Genomic DNA, 21,896 nt, shown 5'->3' with positions numbered 1-21,896 from the left:
TCATCATCATAATCAACATCATCGTCATTTTCTCAATCGGCAAATACTACGCCGTATAAATACTAAATTTTATATATATATATGATAGGAAATCGTATGCCAAAACTTACTTAAGTTTAAGAAATATGACAAATGCAACAAAAAAACAGGCTTTCATTAATTTCATTTGGAATATTTTGTTATATTTTTGTAGAAATTGTGAGTTTATTGAAAAAATAATAAAATTAGTGTACAGAAGGGAGGATTTGACCTAAAAAACGAAGGTTCCTTTGCTTCCCTAAAGTTTACTTTAACATTTTTTCTAATAAACTTACAGAATCTGGGTTTATTAGAAATAAGGAATGCAATATAATCTATGACTTCAAGTCAAAGACTAGATTTTATTCTGGGCAGCGTTACTGAACCGATAATCCTAAAACTCCGTTTAGTAAGGTTGGTTCAGTAAACTTGTTGTTTAAAAAATAATTTGAATCATTTTTTAGACATTTAAAATTTTGTATTAATTGTTGACATTGCAATAAATTTCAAAATAAAAAGTAAGAAATTTTTTTAATTTGAAAAAAAGGTGATAATAATATAAAAAAAAAACCAAAGAAAAAAACCTTAAGAAACGCAAAAAGAAAATCACAAAAAAAACCAATTTTTTTAAAATTCTAGTTATAATTAAGGGTCTGCGTATCACAACTTTTCTTATTACGATACAATAAGTTATCGGAATGTGCATATCTTAATTTTTTTTATGTGACGATAATATCGTACCATATATATATATATATATATATATATATATATATATATATATATATATATATATATATATATATATATATATATATATATATATATATATATATATATATATATATATATATATATATATATATATATATATATATATATATATATATATATATATATATATATATATATATATATATAACACTGGATGTGATGATAGGGCGACAGTGTAATTTTGTAAGTTTAAGGCGACATTTTTTTTTTCGTTTTATTTTTATCATTGATGATTATATCTATAGAATATGACTCAAAGGAATAAAAAAGGTTGTTTTTATCTTGTTTTCATCAACAACGGCTGAAATTTAAAAGATATAAAATATGCTGTCGCCTTAAAGTAATACAAACACTAATTGAACATTAAAGCGACTTGTCTATGTCGCCCTAATAGCCTTTTAGGTTTTCGAACCTTTTTCATTCGAATCGCTATTTAATTTTCACTGAATCACTTCTTAAATAAAAGTTTCTTCAATTTAGAACTATTTTTTTTAGTTTTGCTAATAATTATTATTTAAATTTTACGACGTTTGTTTTTAAAAAATATTTGGCTTTGTTTAAATGACAATTTGAAGCATACACAGCTTTACAAGTATGTGTGATCAAATTTATTAAACAAACAAAACTAATTTTTTTAAATAAAAATAACTTAAATGTGTGAGAGAATACTGTTAAACTTTTCTGCCTTTTTATTAAACGGGGATAGTCTTTTGCTGGGTTGCTTTCAGCGGAGTAACTTAAGAGTTTTCAACTCCCACCCATTTTTTTCCCCCCATCTTTTGAACAATTACCCCCTCCACCTTTCCTGAAGTTCCCGTTATCCACCCGAAAATGTTTTGAAATCTTCAATTATTTTTTCCAGATTTTCATCACATGTTTCATTCTGACCAAAAAATATAGCTTTATACTTAGAGGAGCACATTCATTAGAATTTCTCCATCCTCCTCACTTTGAAACATTTTTATTTTATGATTTGTCTGCAATTAAGAGAGAGATCCTTTATGTGTTAGTAAAAGAGCTTTCTGCACTTGCTCATGTGAAAAAAACTAAAAAGGCAGTTACTCTCACTCAATGTTATATATTTACTAGATGACTAACTCGCGCTGCCGTTATGAAGCAAATTTTTTTTGCTTCATAACGACAGAGCAAAAAAAAATTTGCTTCATAACGGCAGCGATTTTCTGCGGGTAAAACAACCAGCAATGTTGTTTTGCCAGCAGAAAATCGCGAAATGATAAAAAACAACCAACAGATATTTTTGTCGGTTTGATTAGAAAATATGTTTAAGAATTGGTGAAATTGTAATTATTTTTTGAAATTTTGCATTATTTAATGCTTTGTAGTTATAGTTATTTAAAAGTAACTTATACGTTACTTTTGATTTGCTGATATAAATAAATTTGGTTTACATTTTTCTATGAATTTTATGCGGAGTTAGATATCTAGTTAATATAGATCTTTGCTCTCATTTCATTTCCCGATATTTGATGTAACTCGTTGTTAAAATTTTTTATCCAGAAGTTAAACTGAATTAGGAACCTTGAATGTATTTTTTACCAGAATTTTAAATAAACAAATTTAAGTGAAAAGGAGCCTAATAAACGTACGTAAAATTTGCAAATTTTTCAATTGGCGTCTGAAGATTGCCGTAGTCCCCGCTCATTTTAATTACGCCACTGTGAGTTAGTTAAATCGCTGAGTTTAATTTTAAAAAAAAACAAAAATGTTATATTTCCTTCAGATAGTTTGTAATTTTAACGCATCTGAATACAAAACGTTTTTTGTTACAATTAAAAGTGAAATAAATTCATAACGGCGTGGTGTGAGCTAAAAGTGGTAGTTACATTAAGCATTATAAATTTTTATTTCAGTTGTCATAGCTTAAGAACCAATAAAGTTTCGTTAACTGAGTTTTCGCTTCGAAAAGAATATACTCATATGGGGGTTTTTTAGAAACTCGTTGTAAAGTCAGAAAGTGTTTCTTAATTTGTTAGTTCCTTCACACAAAGACAGGACATATGTATTTATATGTGATGACAAATTGTCTCCAATTAGAACATGTTTTCCAGGAGCTTTTTTTAGTTTAGGTAACAATAAAGATTCAAACCAATCTGTAAAACAACTGGAGTCAAACCATCCACTCTTTGAGCGGTTATAACGTGCTCCTTTTGGTCCATTTTCTGTCCAAGCTGTCCACATCGAATCAGCTTTATATACAATATATGGAGAAAGGATATGCCCTTTTGCATTACCACAATACATCAAAGATGTAGCAGACTTTGTTAAATTTATTATCCTCTCAGGATATTTTGATCTTCGCTTTGTTATTACTAGTTTATTACCAGGGTCATCTGTTAAATTAGTTTCATCGTAATTCCAAATGTTTGATGGAGGAACCCCTGCCAGTTCAGGAGTGATATTATCAAAAAAGTTATTAATAGTAACAGTACCTACTTCTGCCCTCTTTCTTTTAATGTTACTTGCAAATCTAACACTTAATTGTTCATTTCTCTTAAGGAATGATTTTACCCATTCAATACCAGGCATATTTCCTGCAAATTGCCTAATAAACATTCCTTTACAGTCTGCATAAGACTTCACAATACTTCGTAAATCATAACAGTCAACTGGGAATCCAAAAGAAGACATAGCTATAACATAGTTTGCAAAAATTTCTTCTTCAATTTCACTAAATATTGTGCAACCCCCCTGGTTTTTTATTATGTAAACCTTTCAATTTATTTTTTATTGTTGATAGAGGAATTTTAAAGGTTAAGCAAGCATCTGTTTGTGTTAAATTACCACTTCTTACTTCTTTTAAACATTTGGTTAATGTTTCCTGGGTGTATGGAATATAATCACGACTCCCAGCAACACGTTTATATGTTCTTGGCATATTTTCTTTGGTATAAATATGATTATTAATTAGTATTTTGTCCTAAAAACCAAAATTTAAAATTAAATTAATAAAATTTTATCTGTAGACAACATTTTCTGAAAAAAAAAAATCAAAAATATTGTGTTGAAAATCAAATAATTACATTTTTTCACTAAGGTTAAAGTCACCCCAAATTGTGGCCAAAGCCACCCCATAAACTTTAATTAATGTTATTTTTAATTAGAAGTGTTATAAATTTGGCAACTATTGTACAAAACTCATCCTATATAAATATACTATTAGTTATAACATCACAACCCACTCAAATATTAACAGCATTTTCAACCAACTCACAATTTTGCAGCATATAAATTTAACAGTTTTTATAGACTCTAATAAACAAACAAAAAAATATATTAATAAATCCGCAAACTGCAATTAATATAAGTAATAAATAAACAGAATAACTTTACTTTTGAGATAAACTTAAATTTGGAGGAAGCCGCAAAAGTACAAAGTAGTTTTTAAAAGTTAAACCTTTTTTTTATAAATTAGCCAAAGTTACCTACCAGGCCAAAGTCACCTCATTTTACGGTAAATATCTTGAAAAAACAGTTTATTTAGTTCTGTGGTAAACTATTTTGATTTAAAAAATTAAAGAACTTTATGCAATCATTTATATTATTGAATATCATTAATTCAATAATGAAAGTGTATTATTAAATCAACAAATAAATCACATTCTAACAACATATTTCTTGATGATAAAAATGATTGCATGAAGATCTTTCAGTTTATTTCATCAGTAAACATAAAATTGCAATAATAATATATTAGCGAAAAAAAAAGGGTTACTTTCCCAAATATTCATTAAAGCATTGCTTTCAAACTCACAGAGTTTGGCGCTACTCGACTTTCTCCCCCCCCCCTAATTTTATGATTGATTCTGATAGAGAATTTTATGCTGATTAAGAATCGTATAAAAACATGGGTCTCAAAATCAATGGAAAGTGCTCTAATTCGAAGTCAAAGTTGTAAAAAATCCCACTAAAAACCCTAATATTCGCCATTTTGAAAATACTAAGTTAATGATCTTTTAGCTGACAAAAGCAAAACATTAATAGCATGGTTTTTACGTTAAAAAAGTCGTTAAAGTATGTTTATCTTGCGCAATTTTTTGTGGCTATGAAAATAGCCGTTTTTTGATTTATTAGAGAATAAACTATATTGCAAGTAATGTACTTTTGTAATAAATTAAAAAAAAAAATTCAACAGTTTTGTTTCCTAAAAGAAGAACTTATGAAACTTAGTACATAGTTGTTCTATCACATGTAAAATTTAGAAAATGTAACCTTCAAACCGTTTTTTTAATAAAAAAAACCAGCGTAGGATACAATAATAATTATTCATCAATTTTTCTACATTCTCACATTCTACGTTCAACCTTTATTTGAAATCTTCCATTAATTTCATTTCGTTATAACACTTTCGTTACAATACTTTAAAATAATAATGCTAAGGCTTATGGAAACCAGGTCTGTTTATTGCGCAATGTAACGGTAATTAATTTTCGTTAAAAATGAAAGCGTTTTGAAAAAAAATGGCGAATATTAGGGTTTTTAGTGGGATTTTTTACAACTTTGACTTCGAATTAGAGCACTTTCCATTGATTTTGAGACCCATGTTTTTATACGATTCTTAATCAGCATAAAATTCTCTATCAGAATCAATCATAAAATTAGGGGGGGGGAGAAAGTCGAGTAGCGCCCAGAGTTTAGCCAATTTAAATGCAAGTGGGATCTCATAGCCCCATAGCTGCATCTGAACTCAATTATTCAGTTAAAGTTAAATTTTTATTAACTGAAACTGGAGAATAGTACTTTAACAAAGAAAAATACAGAAGGAAATAAGAAATAACTTACAAAATAACCACATACTGTTTTACACATCTTTTAAATGTTCTGCGTTGAAGATTGTCATTGAATTTTTCGATCCTCCGTTTCATGTAACCAAAGCGTCAATAATTCTGAACCAAAATGTGCCCAAAGGATGGACAGGGGAGGAAGGAGCACCGAAGGAGCGAACAAAATGAGCAAGGAGGGAGTGGGGTTGGTTGAATTCAGATAGTTCGCGAGGTTATGCCGCCAAATCATTTTCTTATGCAACTGAGATATGCTTATTATGATTTCAGTTTTAGAAAGAGTTTAAAATGTTGATTTATATGGAAACATATATAAATAATCAGTCAACTAAATAAAAAATCAGTTGCTACGGACCGTAGCCATTATTAAAATTTGAATTTTTTAAAGTTACTACTGCGCTTGCGTATAATAACTTGGCCTAGGTCCTTTAATTTTTTCCATGGTAACGGTCTTAGCAACAGGGACGCCTGCATTTTGACCCCTTCTCTGGCTCAAATAAGCGAATTTTTGTTTCTTGTTGTGTTTTGTTGGACGTGAGTTATGCTTTAATTTCTTCAACAATTAGTGATGTGCATTGTGATTTACGGAAATTGAGAACAATCTGATCTGTAAGTGCATACAGTGAAAAAACCTCCTAAATGTAAAAATATCTCGAGTCAAAGTGTTCATACTATCAATGTTTGTATAGGATTTTATGAAAACAATAAGAAGTTTTATCCTAATCATGTTCAATGTAATCGCAATATAAATTAAGCTGTCATTATGTCAGTCGCCGCGTTTTCATGTCTTTCGCTTGCAGAGATTTTATCGATTTTTAGTGTGGTCTGATTGTGCAGCGTAGTTTTGGAATTTTTAGTAAAGTAGAAGTAGGTATGTGCGTTTTTTTTCTAACTTTTTGAATCAATTTTATATATCTATTTTCTATGTACCTGCCAAATTTTATTAAAAAATAATGACACGCTCATACTCTATTTTTGCACGCAGTAAAGGTACCAAATATTCTTCTGTTGGAGGGGTTGGGGGGGATTCAAGATTATGAACCTTTTGTATATTTGACTTTTTTATTCATTAAAAAATTGTTTTTTTAGAAAAATGAAACTTTACTTAAAATATTGGTGATTTTTTTTAAGTATTCAAAACATGATTTACACACAAAAACACACAAAAAAAACCTTATTCTGTTATTAGTTGAATAAAAATATGACCAAAGCAAAGTAATGCGCTAAAAACTAAACAATGAAGTTCTATTATATAACCACCGTAAGCCGAACGCTAATTTTTTAAGTTGGTTGCAGCTTTCTTAAGCATTCCTTACAATGAATTTTTGTCATTTAAGTGGGTATAACTTTTAGTAGAATCATTAGTTTTTTATGAAATTTTCACCATCGTTATACTGATTTAAAGCTCTTTACAATCGTGTAAAATAATTAAATAGCAGAATAGTTTAAAAATTTTGCACACATACCTAGTAGAAGTGAAAAAGTTGAGCAACGTGAATGTTTTCGACTTTGTTTTTTTTAGTTATGCAACCGTGAGAGCTTTTTCTTTGTTCTAAACTTTGCGCAATCTTTAGTATTTAGTTGTTAACTTGGTAAGTTTATTTTTGTTTTGAATTATTTTTCTTATTGTTAAATTATTTAGTTTTTGACTAAAGTTTGATTGGACAATGTCCAATCAAAGTAACAATTGATTTTAAAATGTCTGTGTCAATAAGTATAAAGCATGAAGGCAATTTATTTGAATCATTATTTTTTGCATTACTATTTTTACTGCTATGTGATAACTTTTTTGAAGATGTTGATGTCAAGATATTTGATTGAGTTGAGTTAGTGATTTCCAATTTAGAAGTTAAATTGATGCTGACTGTTGATGCTGAGGAAAATTGATTTCCTCTTAAGTACTTTTTTTTGAAAATCCTGTTACCACCTGCTTTCCTTCTTAAATTTGAATCACATTTATTTTTTCCCATAATAAAAACAAGCACGAGGCACAAAGTATAACTCAAAGCTGATTTTTCTATAAGTAATATATGTAAACATAGTAATTGTACTTAAAAATCATGGCTTATTTAGGAAAATAAACATGAAACAGTTACTGGCACCAGTGTCAAAAACTAAAAGTAAATGGCGCAATATTCTAAAACGCCTATTTTCTAATATAAACAACCCGTTGCTAAGGCCGTTGATAAGAAAATTATTTAACTTCACTGTGAAACTTGCTATTTTAGAGCATTTTTAAATTCACTCCCTATAATGATCTATATATATTTAGAATGTAGAATGTTTGGGCTGCAAGAATATGCAATTTTTGAAAAATCGATTTTTTTGATTTTTTTTAGTATAGGACCACCTTAAACTTATGAAGCCATTGCTTGTTAGGTTTTCGTTCTTTTTTTTATTGCACTCAACCTTATAAACTCTTGATAAGTAGTTCTGATTTTATGCTCCAAAGCAAAATACAGCCCAGTTTTTATATTGTTTAGTTCATAAATTTTATTTATTTTTATCATCTTTTGTTTTTTAGTTAGTAGGTTATCAACCGATATGATGTTTCAAAGGGCTGTAAAGGCTTAAATATCAAATAAAAAGACAGATAACATTAAAGTATGCATTCCATAATTATGACTAATAAATTTACTTATGCTTTCAATAGCTTTATTTTTGTTAAAACATTTGGTATGAGTAATTAAGTATCATAGTGCGTCTTTCGGGATGATAGGGGAGGGGGAGTTAAGATATTTTGAGTACTTCAAAGGAGCGGTTTTATTTTCCTTTTTTTTTTTTAAATTTAGGTTAAAGATAAAAGGGATATGCTCCACGCGAAGAAGAAAAATTTTTCTTTTATTGCCTTGAGCTGAGTAAGGTTATTTAAACAGGAGCGCACCCTTGTACAAGTACATACGCAAATTGAACAAGAGGAGGTAAATGTGTATCATCTTCGAACATAAAGATTTACCGAATAAGTTGATTTTCGACAGGGCATGATATACTAGTCTTGTAAATATTGGTATAAATGTAAAATGCTAATAAATAAAATTCCATTAATATTTACCACCAAAGCAGTAGAGGACAAAACTACATGACTTATGTAATGATCTTATAAATTTTTTGATGGAATGTTTCGTTTTTACATTTTCATGTCTTCCAATGATTTCATTTAGCATTTCCTGCATTTTTACCAGTCTAACGACTTTAAATTTTTTTCCTATGTATTTCAATACTTAATTTCAGTTTTTACTTGTATTATTAATTATCAATTTAAATCGCGTTCCGGCAAAACGACATCCAGAAACGCATGCTTGCAAATGGAGTGCACAATCGCATGGAAGCAAATGGAGGACGAGCTACAATGCTATTTAAAAAGGTTGTGCGATTAAGGTTACTATTTTTGAGTTCTTCGTATTCTAGTACAGTTAGTTGGCAGGGGAGAGTATATTTAGTTTTTGTTTAGTTTATTACATTTAATTTACATTATATCAATTCAGTGCAAGCTGTGTTATGTACACCGCTAAACATTTTTTGTAACTCATGAGTTATTCATTTTACAGAGGTCTTACTGTAAGTTTTAGTTCTATGTATATTTATTAAAGTGCATGCCTTAGAATTGTTAAACTGCATAAAGATAAATTTATGCTATTTTCCAATTATGACTGTTGTATCCAATGAATGTTTTTAGATTATTTACTTTCAAAGTAACTAATTGATAAATTTCATAAAAAGTAAAATATTATTAAGAAAAATTCTTTAATAGTTATACTTAAAAACGTTTAATCATAACCAATATTTTTGAGAATGTTTAATCTAAAATTCTAGAGATGATTCAGCAAAAGAGGTTATGTCATTCATATACATATGTATATAATGTCTTTGGGCTGGTCTTTGAAAATAAGTATCTACTTTTCATATATCATTTTTTTTATAGACATTCTAAAACCAAAAAATATTTCAGCAGTGTATTTTATTCTTTCTTTCTAAAAACTTCCTCTCTTTTAAACTAGGCAAGGTGAACTGAAAGGTGAGGTGAAAGCAACTAAAAAAATATAAATGTATAACTATAGAAAACTATTGCAGAGAAAGAGGGAGGGGGAGGTTAATAACTATTTATTTATTTTGAAATTTAGTTATTTTTGCGAAGAAATCATAAGTCTATCATCTCCAAAAAGTTACAGATTTGATATCAAAATGATTGGTTTCATTTTTCTTTCAAAATTAGTGTTAAGGTACTAAAAGTAAAAAAGAAAACCTACCATTACAAAATATCAGTAATTTTTCACTCTAACATTTTCATGTCTTTCATTCTTTGCTCATGAAGTTTGTTTACTCTCTGTCGCTCATTATAAATTTTTGTTCTAAGTTTTTGAATATCAACATTATAGCGTTCGCTGAATTCCTTCATTTGGTTTTTTGCTTTAAAATAATAATAACTTATATCTATTTAGACTTACAGTTAATTCATAAAAAAGTAGCATATATATGTATTTTTTGATTAAAATTAAATTATCAAAGCACTGCCTACAACTCACCTGGAAAAGTGCTCAAGTTAGTACCATTGATAAATGATCCAAATGTACTGTGAACAAGCTTGACTTGTTCTGCACTCCATTGAAAGTATGATCTCCCTAAAACAAATTTATATGTTAAATACTTAATAGTGAGGTCACTATGAATGATAATATAGAAAGGTTGATTTTACATTTTAAAATTCTTTTAGATAACCAGATATGCTAACTACAAGTTATTGCACATAATCCTATGAACTTAGGTATATATTTTTACAACCTTCATTTTAATTTGTTGAAATAGCAATATAAACTTATATAAATATGTATTCTTAAAACAATATTGAAAAAACATACCAGATTTATTCTCAGCTACTTCATTATTTACAACCACATCTAACAATCTTGTTTTTATGAGTTGACCTGTATTGGAAAGAAATATTCAAACCATATTTACATGGTGTTACTTTTTATACCAGTAACATTATTTCAGTAGGGCATAAAAAGGTCAATTTCTTAGGGGACCTCAATAACCATATTCATGAAAAACTCAACTAGGATGTAGTTAGGTTTTCAAGCAAATGACAAAAGTTTCAAGTTAATTTTTAAAAGTATGAATTTACCTTAGTTGATAATTTTTATATAACCTTCAAAGAATATTTTGTGTTTTAGAGACATTTTTGTGAAGAATAACATTGAGTATTTCATCCAGAAATCTTTTAAAATGTAATGCTTGTCCCCTGAAAATTTACTGTTCTATTTAGTAAATTTTTACTTGTGAAATTGAGTGATATCCCAGCTACTACTTCTGATAGTTTAAAATGCTTAAATTGCTAATTCGCTGTTTATTTTTTTAAAAAGAACTTTACACTTTTTGATTAAAAAACCCCCAACTATCATCTTTGAAAAATTACAACTTTTTGATTAACAAAATATGATTTGTAATTTTGAGAAACAATGTACAAAAAAACTTTGTAAGATATTACCATTGTGTTTGATCAAAACCTTTAAAGAATATATGAAGTGTTTTTTTTTTGGCAAAATGTTTAGTGTGTAAATTTCTCTAAAAGCAAAGATACTTCTTTAAGCTGTTAAAAAAGGGAAAATGTTGAAGCTATAAATGGTTATCTAATTTAATTTTATGTGTTTAATTTTATATTAATTAAACCTACTTTAACAATATTTTCAGCAATATGATTTTGTTAAAAAGCATATTATTTTTTATTCCACTTCTTTATAATACAACATAGATATTTATAATTGTGCTTATCAACTTGTTTAGAATTTACTATAATTAAAAATAGAAGATAAAAGTAAAGCCATTTAAAAAAAAATGTTTATGAACAATAAATAAATGAGCTATTAGATGCACCAATACATAGTAAACACTTTAGAGGTTTTTTAAATATTCTTATTTTTAATGCCACTACCAATGTTAAAGAACAAAGAGGATTTTCAGTCTTTGATTTTTTTTATTCTCATTATTTTCCCTCATTGATTTTTTAATTTTAATTTTGAGAAAAACTAAGAGAGAATCAAAGGAATAATCACTACATAAAATCCATTGTAAATACAAGAAGAATTTGGAACTTACCAGATTCATTTTGATCATATTCATTATCTCCCATTTTTCTTTTATTGATTTTATTTTCTAACAAAGCAAATCATTTTGATATTTTCTATTATCCAAAAAAGGTTCTTTAAAAATTTAGGTAATGATATTTTAGACTGCATAAATACTTTATAAACTTACTAAATTTATTATCAGGAAGCCAATCATTATCATTTTCCTCATTTTCACTACTGCTGTGCTCTGTCCAATCTGTAAGGATTATAAAAATTACTTTGCTCTTAAAATTTAATTCAAAAAATGTACTGCTGAATTTTTAAATTATAATTTAAATTATAGTTAATTACCATTTTGAGAATGGTGATCACTAACAGTGGTTAAAGTTACTGTCTGACAAGTACTTGAAGGAGCTTTTTGTATTCCTTTGAAATAAATTATATTAAAAAAATAAAATCTCTTTGAACAAACAGAAGACTTAGCTATATTTTAAAGTATTTAGCATCTATTTTGTTTCACTTTTTTTTTTTTTTTTTTTTTCAGAATAATAATATTAAAGTAAAAAACACTGACCATTATCAAGATCTATCAAGTGTCGACCAACTTTTGTTATTTCAAGTAAAGCTGGTGGTGCTTGATAAACATTTTGGTTTATTGCTTGACTGTGGCCCATATGCTCGTAAAACAGTTCTCTATCTCTAAGAGGTAAATCCAGCATTGCAAACAACGTACTTACTCGATGACGGTTTGATGTTGCTGTAAGTTTATTTGAGAACTGCAATTTGTCTTTAATTTTTATGCAAATATTGTGAAAAGCATGCCACCCTGAGACATGGTTTTTGCTTCCCTGTGTACTAGGAAAAAGATATTGATTTTCTTCAGAAATACCTGCATCCTTTCGAATTTTAAAATCTGCTAATTTTCTAATTGCTTCAATAGAGTCTTTTGGAATAATGACTGGCACCAAATGATTGTTTCCCTAAAGTATATTTTCAGAGGTTGTATAAGTGATCTATCTTGAATGAATCTTATTAAGTAACTTATGTGTATATGCAGAATTTGACAGTGAACAGGACTATTTTGGGAACTAGAAATTCTAAAAATTTAGAATGATAAAGAAAAATAAATTTTCTATAATCATGGTCTACAATAGCCTGAAAACCTATTTGTTTGTTTACTCATAAGTAAAACTTCACCTAAAGAGCTTTATAACTTTTTATTAAACAATGCTAGTTTTATTATTTCCTTACAAAGGTTGCACAAAAATAGATAATGATAATAATTTCAGATTTTTTTTTGGCTGAGATTGTAAGAAGATCCCAAACTTAAAATAGAAAAGTAATAAAAAGTAGTGGTAGATAAGAGGTGTGAAGGATCAACAACAGAGAAATAGCCATTAGATTGTTGATTTCTGAAAATGATGTCAGATATACTCCTAAAACATTTGAGGTGATATTTACTACCATCAAGGATCAAGAAATTTGGTTAGTTTATGAAGACTTTTTCTTCATAGTTAAACAGTTTTATATTTTGTCATATTAGTGCAAATGCAAGGTTAAGTCATAATGATCTTACCAAAACCTTCACTGAAAACTGTGAAAATCTTGTTTCTTAAATATAGTGAGAAGCATTTTACCTTGGAAAAAGAGATAAGCTTATAAGAAAATATTAATGTAAGCAGAAGCAAGAAATTTTCAGAAGTGAAAGTAATTTGAAGTAATAGACAAGAAAAGCAAAGGGCTTGTTAAAAGATTTAAATGTGAAAAGTATAGCAATTGTTTTATATTACCAAGGGTGTATGGTAGCATTGAGAGGGTGAGTATTGCTATGTGGAGCTTCTTTAATTTTGTTTGAGCAGATTTGTGTAATATCTATACATGTTCAATCACAAGATTTGAAATCAATGATGCTCAATCACCAGATTTATAATCAATCCACTGTATTTAGGCTTGAAGGAGAAAAAAGTTAGTTGAGGTCAGAATACATTTCATAAGTAGTTTAATACAAGAATTGCATTACATTTAAAGAAGAGTTCTATCTGAAATTTGTAACAACCTTGTTAAATTGATGCCAATGAGATGTATAGTTTGTAAAAAAGGACATTGAAAAATATAATTGTATGCTTTAGTATGACACCCTGATGCTAGATTTTTTTAAAAACAATCTAAATCACTTTATATTTCTGCAAATAGTGCTTGAAATGTCAATGTTACAGAAATTCAGAGATTTTTGACTTAGGGTACTCAACTATTAAATGATTACTATCATTTTTACTAATTGGTAATTTTTAATACTTCTTTTCAAAAGATTATTTTAATAAAAAAAAACAATACCTTTCCAGTCATATAAGCTATTTGCAATGTATTTGTTAATTTTCTGTCAAGTTCGTCAAGCTGTTGAACTCGTTGAGGATCAACCCATGAGCCTTTTTCTGCATCTTTCCAATCACTTAATAATAACCTAGGAGAAATATTTTTAGTTGAATAATTTTTCTGTACAAACAATCTCCTTTTGTAACTTGTTTTTATGATTTTTATTTATTCAGTTTTTATTGATATTTTTGTTGTTCTGTTCATAAATTACTGTTTTAACTGTTTGATCTGACCTTACTGCTGAGGTCATGTTAAACTCTGTTTACATTATCCATTTCATTTTAAAAAGATGTTAATTACTTCAATATTTTAGTATTGAAAAAATTAATGTACAAAAATTTATGAAAAAGTTACCTTGCAGGTTCTCCACCACGCCTCGCATTAAGCAATGTTAACCTAGTGCACAACAAATCTCGAAGTTCAACGAATACATGGGTATCCCAAAATATGTACCCATCAGTCATTACTTTGTTTACATTTTTTAAGATATAGTTCTTTAGTGTTTTAATATCATCTTCTTCTGGTAAGGAAGCTGGCTTCCTTAATTTTTGTTGGCGTTTTTTGTTTATGTCATAACTTGCATCCCCAAATACAAATCCTTTCCAGGTATCAAAAACAGAAATAAATAAGTCTATTTCTTGGACTTTTTCAAGAACCTCTTTATTGTTTTGCTCAAATGTGAGGTTATTGTTGTTCTGGGTCAAAACTGTTCCTTTCATTATTTTTGCAGATTTTTTAATTAAAGATGAAAGAACAATTTTGAGGCCAGACTTCAAATATTCCTCGTTTGTAGTGTATTTATCGATTGCTAATCTTAAATAATCAAAGTTTACTCTATTAAACATGTCCATTGAGTTGTTATATTTTTTAAGCACACCTTCAATGGAATTAAAAATTGAGTATAGGTGTGCTAGACGTCTCATGTCATTCCTGACTGATTTTAAGACTTCAGACGTCTTGTCACACTTTCTCTTCATTTTGTCATGTAATCGAAGTCCTATTGTTAAGATGTTACTGTCTTGTTTGCAAATAAGACCAATGCTGTCATTTCTTAGATTTGATAGAACATCTCTAACAAAATCCTCAGGAAGAGACACTGCAAAACTATTCTTTAGTAAAGATAATGGAACTTGCAATGCTGGTTTAGAAGAGTTTGAACTGCAAAGTTTAAGGTGGCGACTTATAAATCTTTTCGAGAAAAATCCATTGCAGTTTCCACACATTTCAAGATTTTGTGGGATTTCCTCTTGGGAGTGAATTTTAATAGGTACTCTTTCTCTAAATTTGTTTATTTAAAAGTAATAGTATAGTGAGTTAAAATGTTTTATAAAATTGTTTGCTTAAAAAATCTAAGTCAGTTAAATAGCAAAAATATTCTCACCTTTGAAAATTAGGCTCTTCTAATTTAGCTTGTTCGATGTTGTAATTTTTTATTCCTTCTTTCTTAAATAAATCAATCATTTTTATTTTTTCAGGTTCAGGAAGTTTAAGAGCAACTTTGACTCTTTCATTGTCTTGGTGTTTGAGCTGAATATGTCTTGACAGCCTTGTTTGAAATTTATTGCAGAATATACATAGCCTTGATGGTTTTCTTGTTTTCTTTGTTAATAGTTTGGTCTAAATTATTAAATTTAATTTATTTTTAGAAAATTTTTTAAATTTATTGAGAAATAATAATAATGAAATAGAAAATGAATTAGATTACATTCTCAGTTATATTCTGATTGCTTTTGGTCTCTATCAATTCTTCTACACTTGATGTATTTAATAGTGGTTCCTGGAAATAAAATACTAATTAAATTTAATTTTTAGGCATGGTATTTATGTTTTTGTAATTGCTTACTTTTAAAATCATTGTAGGTTTTTGTGTGAAAACAATAAAGAATAAATTTGAATGCTTTAAAGCATAAATCATTTGATTTTGGAGCACTTTTTGTAATAATTTTATTGTATCATGCAATTATTATAATGTCCTATTAGCGCTTATCTGTACTTATAAAATACTTTAACTGTGCCAACTGAGTGTCTGAGCATTGTTTGGTAAGCTTTTTGTATACATATATATCTTTTTTATTTGTAATGAGTTTAAAGTAATAAAAGAATTTTTAATGAAGCTTAAAGTACTAAAAATATTTTCAATGTTTGCTAAAACACTGTTACTGTATTTTTAATGTAAAAAAGAGGACAGGAAATTGTTAAGTCAATAAAAAAATTAAAATGTAGCACATCCTTATATTTGAGTGTTTATATAAGTTAATGTATATTTATTAATTTTTAATTTTACAGTTACAATACGAAGTGAAAATTTAAAAGCAGTAGATCTATAATGGAAATTGCAAAGTTTTAAAACAGCTTTAGACTTCTCTAAAGGTTAGTGGTTTATGTCTAATAAATCCTACTCTTTCTCATTGGGCAATTTAATCACTTAGAGAGAAAAAATACTCACTTCTGAACAAAAGGAGTTCAGTTCACAAATTTTGAAGTCAATATCATCTAAGAGAGAAGAATTAATCATAATTATCATCATGTGTTGAATAAACATTATGCAAGCAGCTATTTACAAAGTAGTTTAAAAGCCTTAGATATTTCATATAAGTTCAATTTATATTTTTCACAGTGCATCTTCTTTGAAATATTCAATTTAGTATGACTTACCTGTTTGCTCTCCTAGTGTCAGTTCACTGTCTAAATTGACTTGGCATGGAACACTGTTATCTATAAATATATTTTAAAGTTTATGTGTGTTTTCACATGATTATTTTTAGCAAATTGAACTTTGTAAAATGCATATATTAACAACCTGTCTGTTCATTTATAACTTTCTCCACTAATTCGTCTAATAAGTCTGGAGAACTTTGAAAACTGCAATCTATTAATGCAAAATACTTTTATTATAGTTATAGCTGACTTACTTGTGATGATAAATGAGGTAAGTTAAATTTAAGTTTCTACTTTAAAGTTTTTTAGGAATAAAAGTTACAGTGGTAATACATATCTAAAACTATTTTAGTATTATTTGGAAGTATTTGGCTTAAGTAGTTTTTTCATTTTTCAACTAAATGCCAAATAAAAGATTTTTTAAGTCATTTAGTATGCAACAGCTATGATTGGATGCTGAAGCATGTTTCCCAGTTGACTTTTCATAAAGTGTATTTTAGTTTCTCATATATATACAACTCACTCTTACAATTTTCTTCAGTTGGTTCATCTTCATCAGTTAACTTAATGGAACCTTTAGACAATATCTCATTGTTATCTGTAAAAAGTTTTAGATATAGTTTTTAATTATAATTTATACAAGCAGATTAAAGGGACAACTTATAGTTGTAAAAAGGCATAAAATATTTACCTTTAATGCAAATATCAATCAACTTGTCTAAGTTTTCAGAAATTTCTAAGTTGCAATCTGGTGAATCTAAGAAAAAATTTTCTTAGCTCATTAATTTTATTAAAATAAAATGCTTTTTAAGCAATTGTTATTAGTAGCATTTCCCCGCAAGTTCAGTTTTAAATTCTTTTGGTTATGATCTGAAGTTCTACTTTAGGCCTATCAAAGAGTATGAAAATGATAGGGGACGCAAACAACAAAAAAATATATCTCATCCCTCCTCCTTAGCATAAATTAGTTGATATCTAAAAATTAAGACTTAAACCTTGATTTTTACGCAACAATTCTTACACAATATTTTTTTTATTTACCGACTTTAAAACTGCGAATCCCTTAAAATCACTAGCTGCTTGACTGGTTTGTAAGTCTTTTCAATAGCGTGATATTTTATTTACAAATGCAGAATTAAGGTTAAATATTTTAGTTTGGAGCACAATTTTATTATGGTAGTGCAGAAATTAAGTTAATAAGGTCATTTAAATTTGTATAACAAGTGGTGTCAATAAATAAAATTGTATGTCATTGTTTCTTGAAAGAAAAACAGCAAAGTTTGGTGGTGAATATTGAAGTAAGCAGAACTGGAGGAGTGTGAGGCAATATCGATCAAGATATTCAATCCAACAGATTATTCTGAAGGAACAAGCGATGCCATTAGTTCTCTCGTATTTTTGAGTATCAAAGATATTTGGAATTTGATGTCTCTTGCCTTGGTTTCGGTAATATTAAGAAATATTAATTAGTTTTTAAAATACTTGCTTACCTATATACTTTTCTTTGGGCTCTTCGAGCACTTTTTCAGAATTATAACTTCTTAACTCTGGAAATAATACCAAAATATTATATCAGTATTAATATATCCATCAATTTGTATTAATTATTTTTGCATTTTATTTGTTACATTAGGCTTGATATTATGATCATGATGAGAAGCGAGTTTAAACCAGTCTAAGAGTTCATTTTGAACCATTCGTTTATTAAAGCTAACAAGATTGGTTAATATTCACTGAGGAAAGATTTATTCAAGATTCTTAAAGAAGTTTGCTTATACCCACCGCTTAATGAGTCGAAGATAGGTTCAAGTCTCACAAAACATCGGTAATTTCGAGGTTCAATTTCCTTAGACGTATTGGGATTTCTTTGGCTTGCTTTTTTCTGAACCTAAGACGTTGAAAAAATGAAATTAGCTGATTCATTAAATTTGAATTGTTGGAAAAGAATTTCTTTCCTATAATCAAAGCTCTAACAGACTTACCATTGTGCCTATGCTTTTCAGGGGTTTTATTGGTTTTTTCTAAATTTAAAAAGAATCTGACCTAAATATTTTTTTTACACTTGAGTTAGGGTGAATGTGCGAGCTTTGTTTTTTTTTTTTTTTGTTTTTTTTTTTTTTTGCATAATTGAACTTAATTAGATAATCTACCTGTCGCCAATGTAAATTTTTTACTCCATAATCATAGCGTATTTCTTCATCTGCTTGAATATTTCTCAAAGCAAAAAGGCAAAGGCGTGGAGTGCCCTCTACTATTATTTTTTTCATTTTGGCATTTGCTTTGCTAATGGGAGCATCGTTGACATATCTCCCCAATCTTTTGCTGTTTGTGGCGTCAATGCTAAAAGATTTTAGGCGATTAGTAAAATACGTTGTGACAAAAAGCAACTTGTATAAGAGTTTAAATTAAATGCTTCACCTAAGCTTTTTGCCATTCCAATCGAAGAAATAAACATAACATCCGCGGTTATCTTCAAAGTGTTTCGATAGGCTAAGTTCTCCTTTTTCTGCGTTTTGCAAATTTCCAGCATATTCCAAAAGAAAACTACCTTTCTCTATTCTTTTACTTGTAAATACACCGAATCCTAAAACAAAGTAATTTTTTTTCTTTGTAAATCTTTTTTTTTTTTATAAATCAGCTTTACAATCGTCGTTTTCTAAAGAATGAAAAGTACCTATTTCGTCATTAATGTGCTGAGCGTAAAAGTGTTCTGGGTCTTCTTCTCGTGTGCAATATTTACCGGCAATATCTTCTTGATTTTCTCTCTAAAATCAATTTGAATATCGATGAAAAATAAGAGTTCCTACGCGTATAAACTAGTTCTGGTTCACTTGTTAATTTTATTGTAAAGCTAATATAACTAGCGAACGAAGCCTAATAAAACTATTGAAATTAATTACGGAAACTGAGAGATTCATTTAAATTACCTCAACTCTTCTCTCCTTTCTTGAGGACGCTAACACAATCTAGACAATATTTTCAAATTGCTATTTAAGACTTCACAAAAACAGCCTGGTGTGAACGTATATACTTAAAAATAATGCTCAATTTTAAGTCTTCGAAGTCAGCAGTTATCCTACTATAAATAATCTAGAAAATTCGTTTTGAATGCTAAATAGCTCAGTAAACAACGTTTTGGTATTAATTTAAAGCAAGTCCTTGTATGAAATACAAAGAATTTTTACCTGCCATCATTTTCAGCACCAATTCATTTTTTAGTCAATGGCCTTAAAATACAGGTTTTTAGTTTGAGGTTATACATTTATGTTCTGAGAACATTACTAGGAAGTACTTATTAAATTTAAGGTGAAAATAACTGCGTTCAAAAATAAAAGAGTTAGAAATTCTTTTTTTAGGTAGATTTTCAGCGTAGTTCTTCATAGTAATAAAAATCTATTGATAACTTCATGAACAGGAAAGTTGCTTTAACGGATATTACACAAAAGTATTTAGCGTCAGTTGTGATAAATAAGCTCCCTTCCCACAAAACATTAGATTTTAGTTTATGTTTTACTAAGAATGTAGTGACAAAAAAAAAAAACGGGAAAAGGACACAGAAACAAAAAAATTAAAACATTAGCGCAGAAGAAAAAAAAGTAGGTATACAGAACACTTTTAAATAAAGACTTAAGAGTTGGAAACAAGTTTCTCACTTACTTGACTTTTAAAAGTTTCTTTAGTCATCCTATTCTTATTTCCTTGCTTTTTTTGCATATATGTTTGTTTATATGCACCATCTAATAAGCTTGTTCTTTTTATCTGAGCTTTATGAATTTATTTGTCTATTTTTATTAATTACTTAGTCAAAATTTTTCTTGTAAACTCTTAATCATACTTAGGTAATTACATTTTATTAAAGAATCACCTGTGTTTTGTAATATTTCTTATCTAAACACAAAACATAATATCGATCACCATACTTGTCCGTCAATACTGAGCGATCAGTAGTAATATTTAATATATTGATTTTTGAATATTCGGATATTGACGGAAAAAGGAAAGATTTCGTAATTTTAAAACAATGAGATTTTTCAAGATTTTTAAAAATCAAACTAAATTACCAAATAATATAATTGAATTTAAAAAATCACTATCCGATTTTAGATATTATTACCTGAAAAAGCTTTCTATGAATTAAAAAAATAACAACTCAAATTTTACCATATTTGTAGTTTCCATTTGCGTGACAATATGTTACTTTTACTTAAAAATTTTGTGAATGTTTGCTTAATAATTTTAGTTTAATTTATTTATATAAAGGTTGTGTTGCTCTGACACCTGCTTAGTTACTCAACTTCGAAATGCGTTGCAATGTCAGCGCATGAAACCTCCTTAGTAGCCAGAGATGAGATTAAATACATTAGGGTGACATTTTTAAAATATAGTTGTTTATTGTTTTGCTTGCTTAGTTACCTATCTTCGAAACGCGCTATAAGGTCAGCGTAGAAAACCTGTCAGCGCACGAAATCGTCTTAGCAGCCAGAGGTGATATTATATACATTAGGGTGACATTCTGAAAATATAGTTGTTTGTTGTTTCACTCGCTTAGTTACCTTATCTTCGAAATGCGCTATAAGGTCAACGCATAAGACCTATCAAAAACTGTTGCAGTTTAAGGAAAATTTATTTTTATTTAAAAAAATATGCAGAAATGCTCTTAGAGAATGTATGTAAAAAGTCAACATTATGCTGAATTTGAAATATGTGTAACATTTTTCGGATCATATTCACGACTTGCATGTCGAGTTTGAGGAAAATCTAAATTCTTCACTTTTATTGCTAAATTCAGTCCTTAAAATGTAAAGTTGTATACTTGTGCGCAATCTTTGCTCCTTACATTTCTTTTAAGTCTTTTATGTGATTACTGTAAATTATGTAAAAGTGTATTTTTATTTCTTTTTGAAAATATATTTCTTACTGTCTAAGGATATTATATATTCTAAGTGAATACCGTTTGCAATGACCTGTGTTTTATAACATTTTTACAAACACGAACAGATTTTCAAAGATATTGTTATCGATTTAAAATGTTGGAGAACTATTAGATTTTTATGTTGATGATCTTATCGATTTGTACGAAAAATTTACGCAATTTACGCAACGAAGTCATTGTAGTTCATTTACTAAGGTAGAAAATAAAGTAAAAAGCAAATAGCTTGTTGTGCAAAGTTTTAGTCAGAGCGCATCATTTTTTTTGTGGTACGCACTT

General features: G+C 28.2%; 2 protein-coding genes and 1 long non-coding RNA gene across 8 annotated transcripts; 1 reads left to right on the top strand and 2 right to left on the bottom strand.

Annotated features, from left to right (window-relative positions):
- Window positions 1–2,760: 2,760 nt before the first annotated feature.
- LOC149893616 (uncharacterized) lies at window positions 2,761–5,619 on the bottom strand. Its single transcript, XM_090070604.1, has 3 exons — window positions 5,593–5,619; window positions 3,605–3,730; window positions 2,761–3,501 (listed from the first exon to the last, which is right to left on the bottom strand). The coding sequence occupies exons 1-3, from the start codon at window positions 5,617–5,619 to the stop codon at window positions 2,761–2,763; spliced, it is 894 nt and encodes a 297-aa protein (XP_089926730.1).
- A 740-nt stretch (window positions 5,620–6,359) lies between these two features.
- Window positions 6,360–18,735, top strand: LOC145180248 (uncharacterized). Of its 6 annotated transcripts, none has more exons than XR_016453838.1 (12): window positions 6,360–6,462; window positions 7,114–7,183; window positions 8,116–8,195; window positions 8,384–8,955; window positions 10,303–10,353; window positions 12,201–12,415; window positions 15,085–15,296; window positions 15,505–16,069; window positions 16,316–16,399; window positions 16,927–16,958; window positions 17,954–18,133; window positions 18,321–18,735. It is a non-coding gene; the product is annotated as an uncharacterized LOC145180248 (long non-coding RNA). The 6 variants fall into 6 exon arrangements; XR_016453846.1 differs by having other exon boundaries at window positions 8,384–8,969; window positions 12,201–12,362; XR_016453832.1 differs by having other exon boundaries at window positions 8,384–8,969.
- Window positions 9,489–21,069, bottom strand: LOC145187707 (uncharacterized). The gene is made up of 25 exons (XM_090091543.1): window positions 20,849–21,069; window positions 19,615–19,653; window positions 19,362–19,452; window positions 19,106–19,271; window positions 18,838–19,027; window positions 18,670–18,708; window positions 18,470–18,575; window positions 18,178–18,234; window positions 17,379–17,444; window positions 17,211–17,285; window positions 16,830–16,898; window positions 16,685–16,744; window positions 16,476–16,522; window positions 15,735–15,806; window positions 15,411–15,646; window positions 14,384–15,307; window positions 13,991–14,117; window positions 12,231–12,636; window positions 12,008–12,082; window positions 11,844–11,912; window positions 11,685–11,741; window positions 10,448–10,513; window positions 10,115–10,210; window positions 9,839–9,998; window positions 9,489–9,621 (listed from the first exon to the last, which is right to left on the bottom strand). The coding sequence occupies exons 1-24, from the start codon at window positions 20,864–20,866 to the stop codon at window positions 9,862–9,864; spliced, it is 3,288 nt and encodes a 1,095-aa protein (XP_089947669.1). The 5' UTR covers window positions 20,867–21,069; the 3' UTR covers window positions 9,489–9,621; window positions 9,839–9,861.
- Window positions 21,070–21,896: the final 827 nt, after the last annotated feature.

The sequence above is a fragment of the Hydra viridissima genome, unplaced genomic scaffold, assembly GCF_058129835.1.
Source record: "Hydra viridissima isolate aposymbiotic clone 2 unplaced genomic scaffold, HvirCarnegie_v1 scaffold_1, whole genome shotgun sequence".
Classification (NCBI taxonomy): domain Eukaryota; kingdom Metazoa; phylum Cnidaria; class Hydrozoa; order Anthoathecata; family Hydridae; genus Hydra; species Hydra viridissima.
The sequence above is the reverse complement of the archived record's forward strand: the minus strand, read 5'-3'. Positions and strand labels throughout refer to the sequence as shown.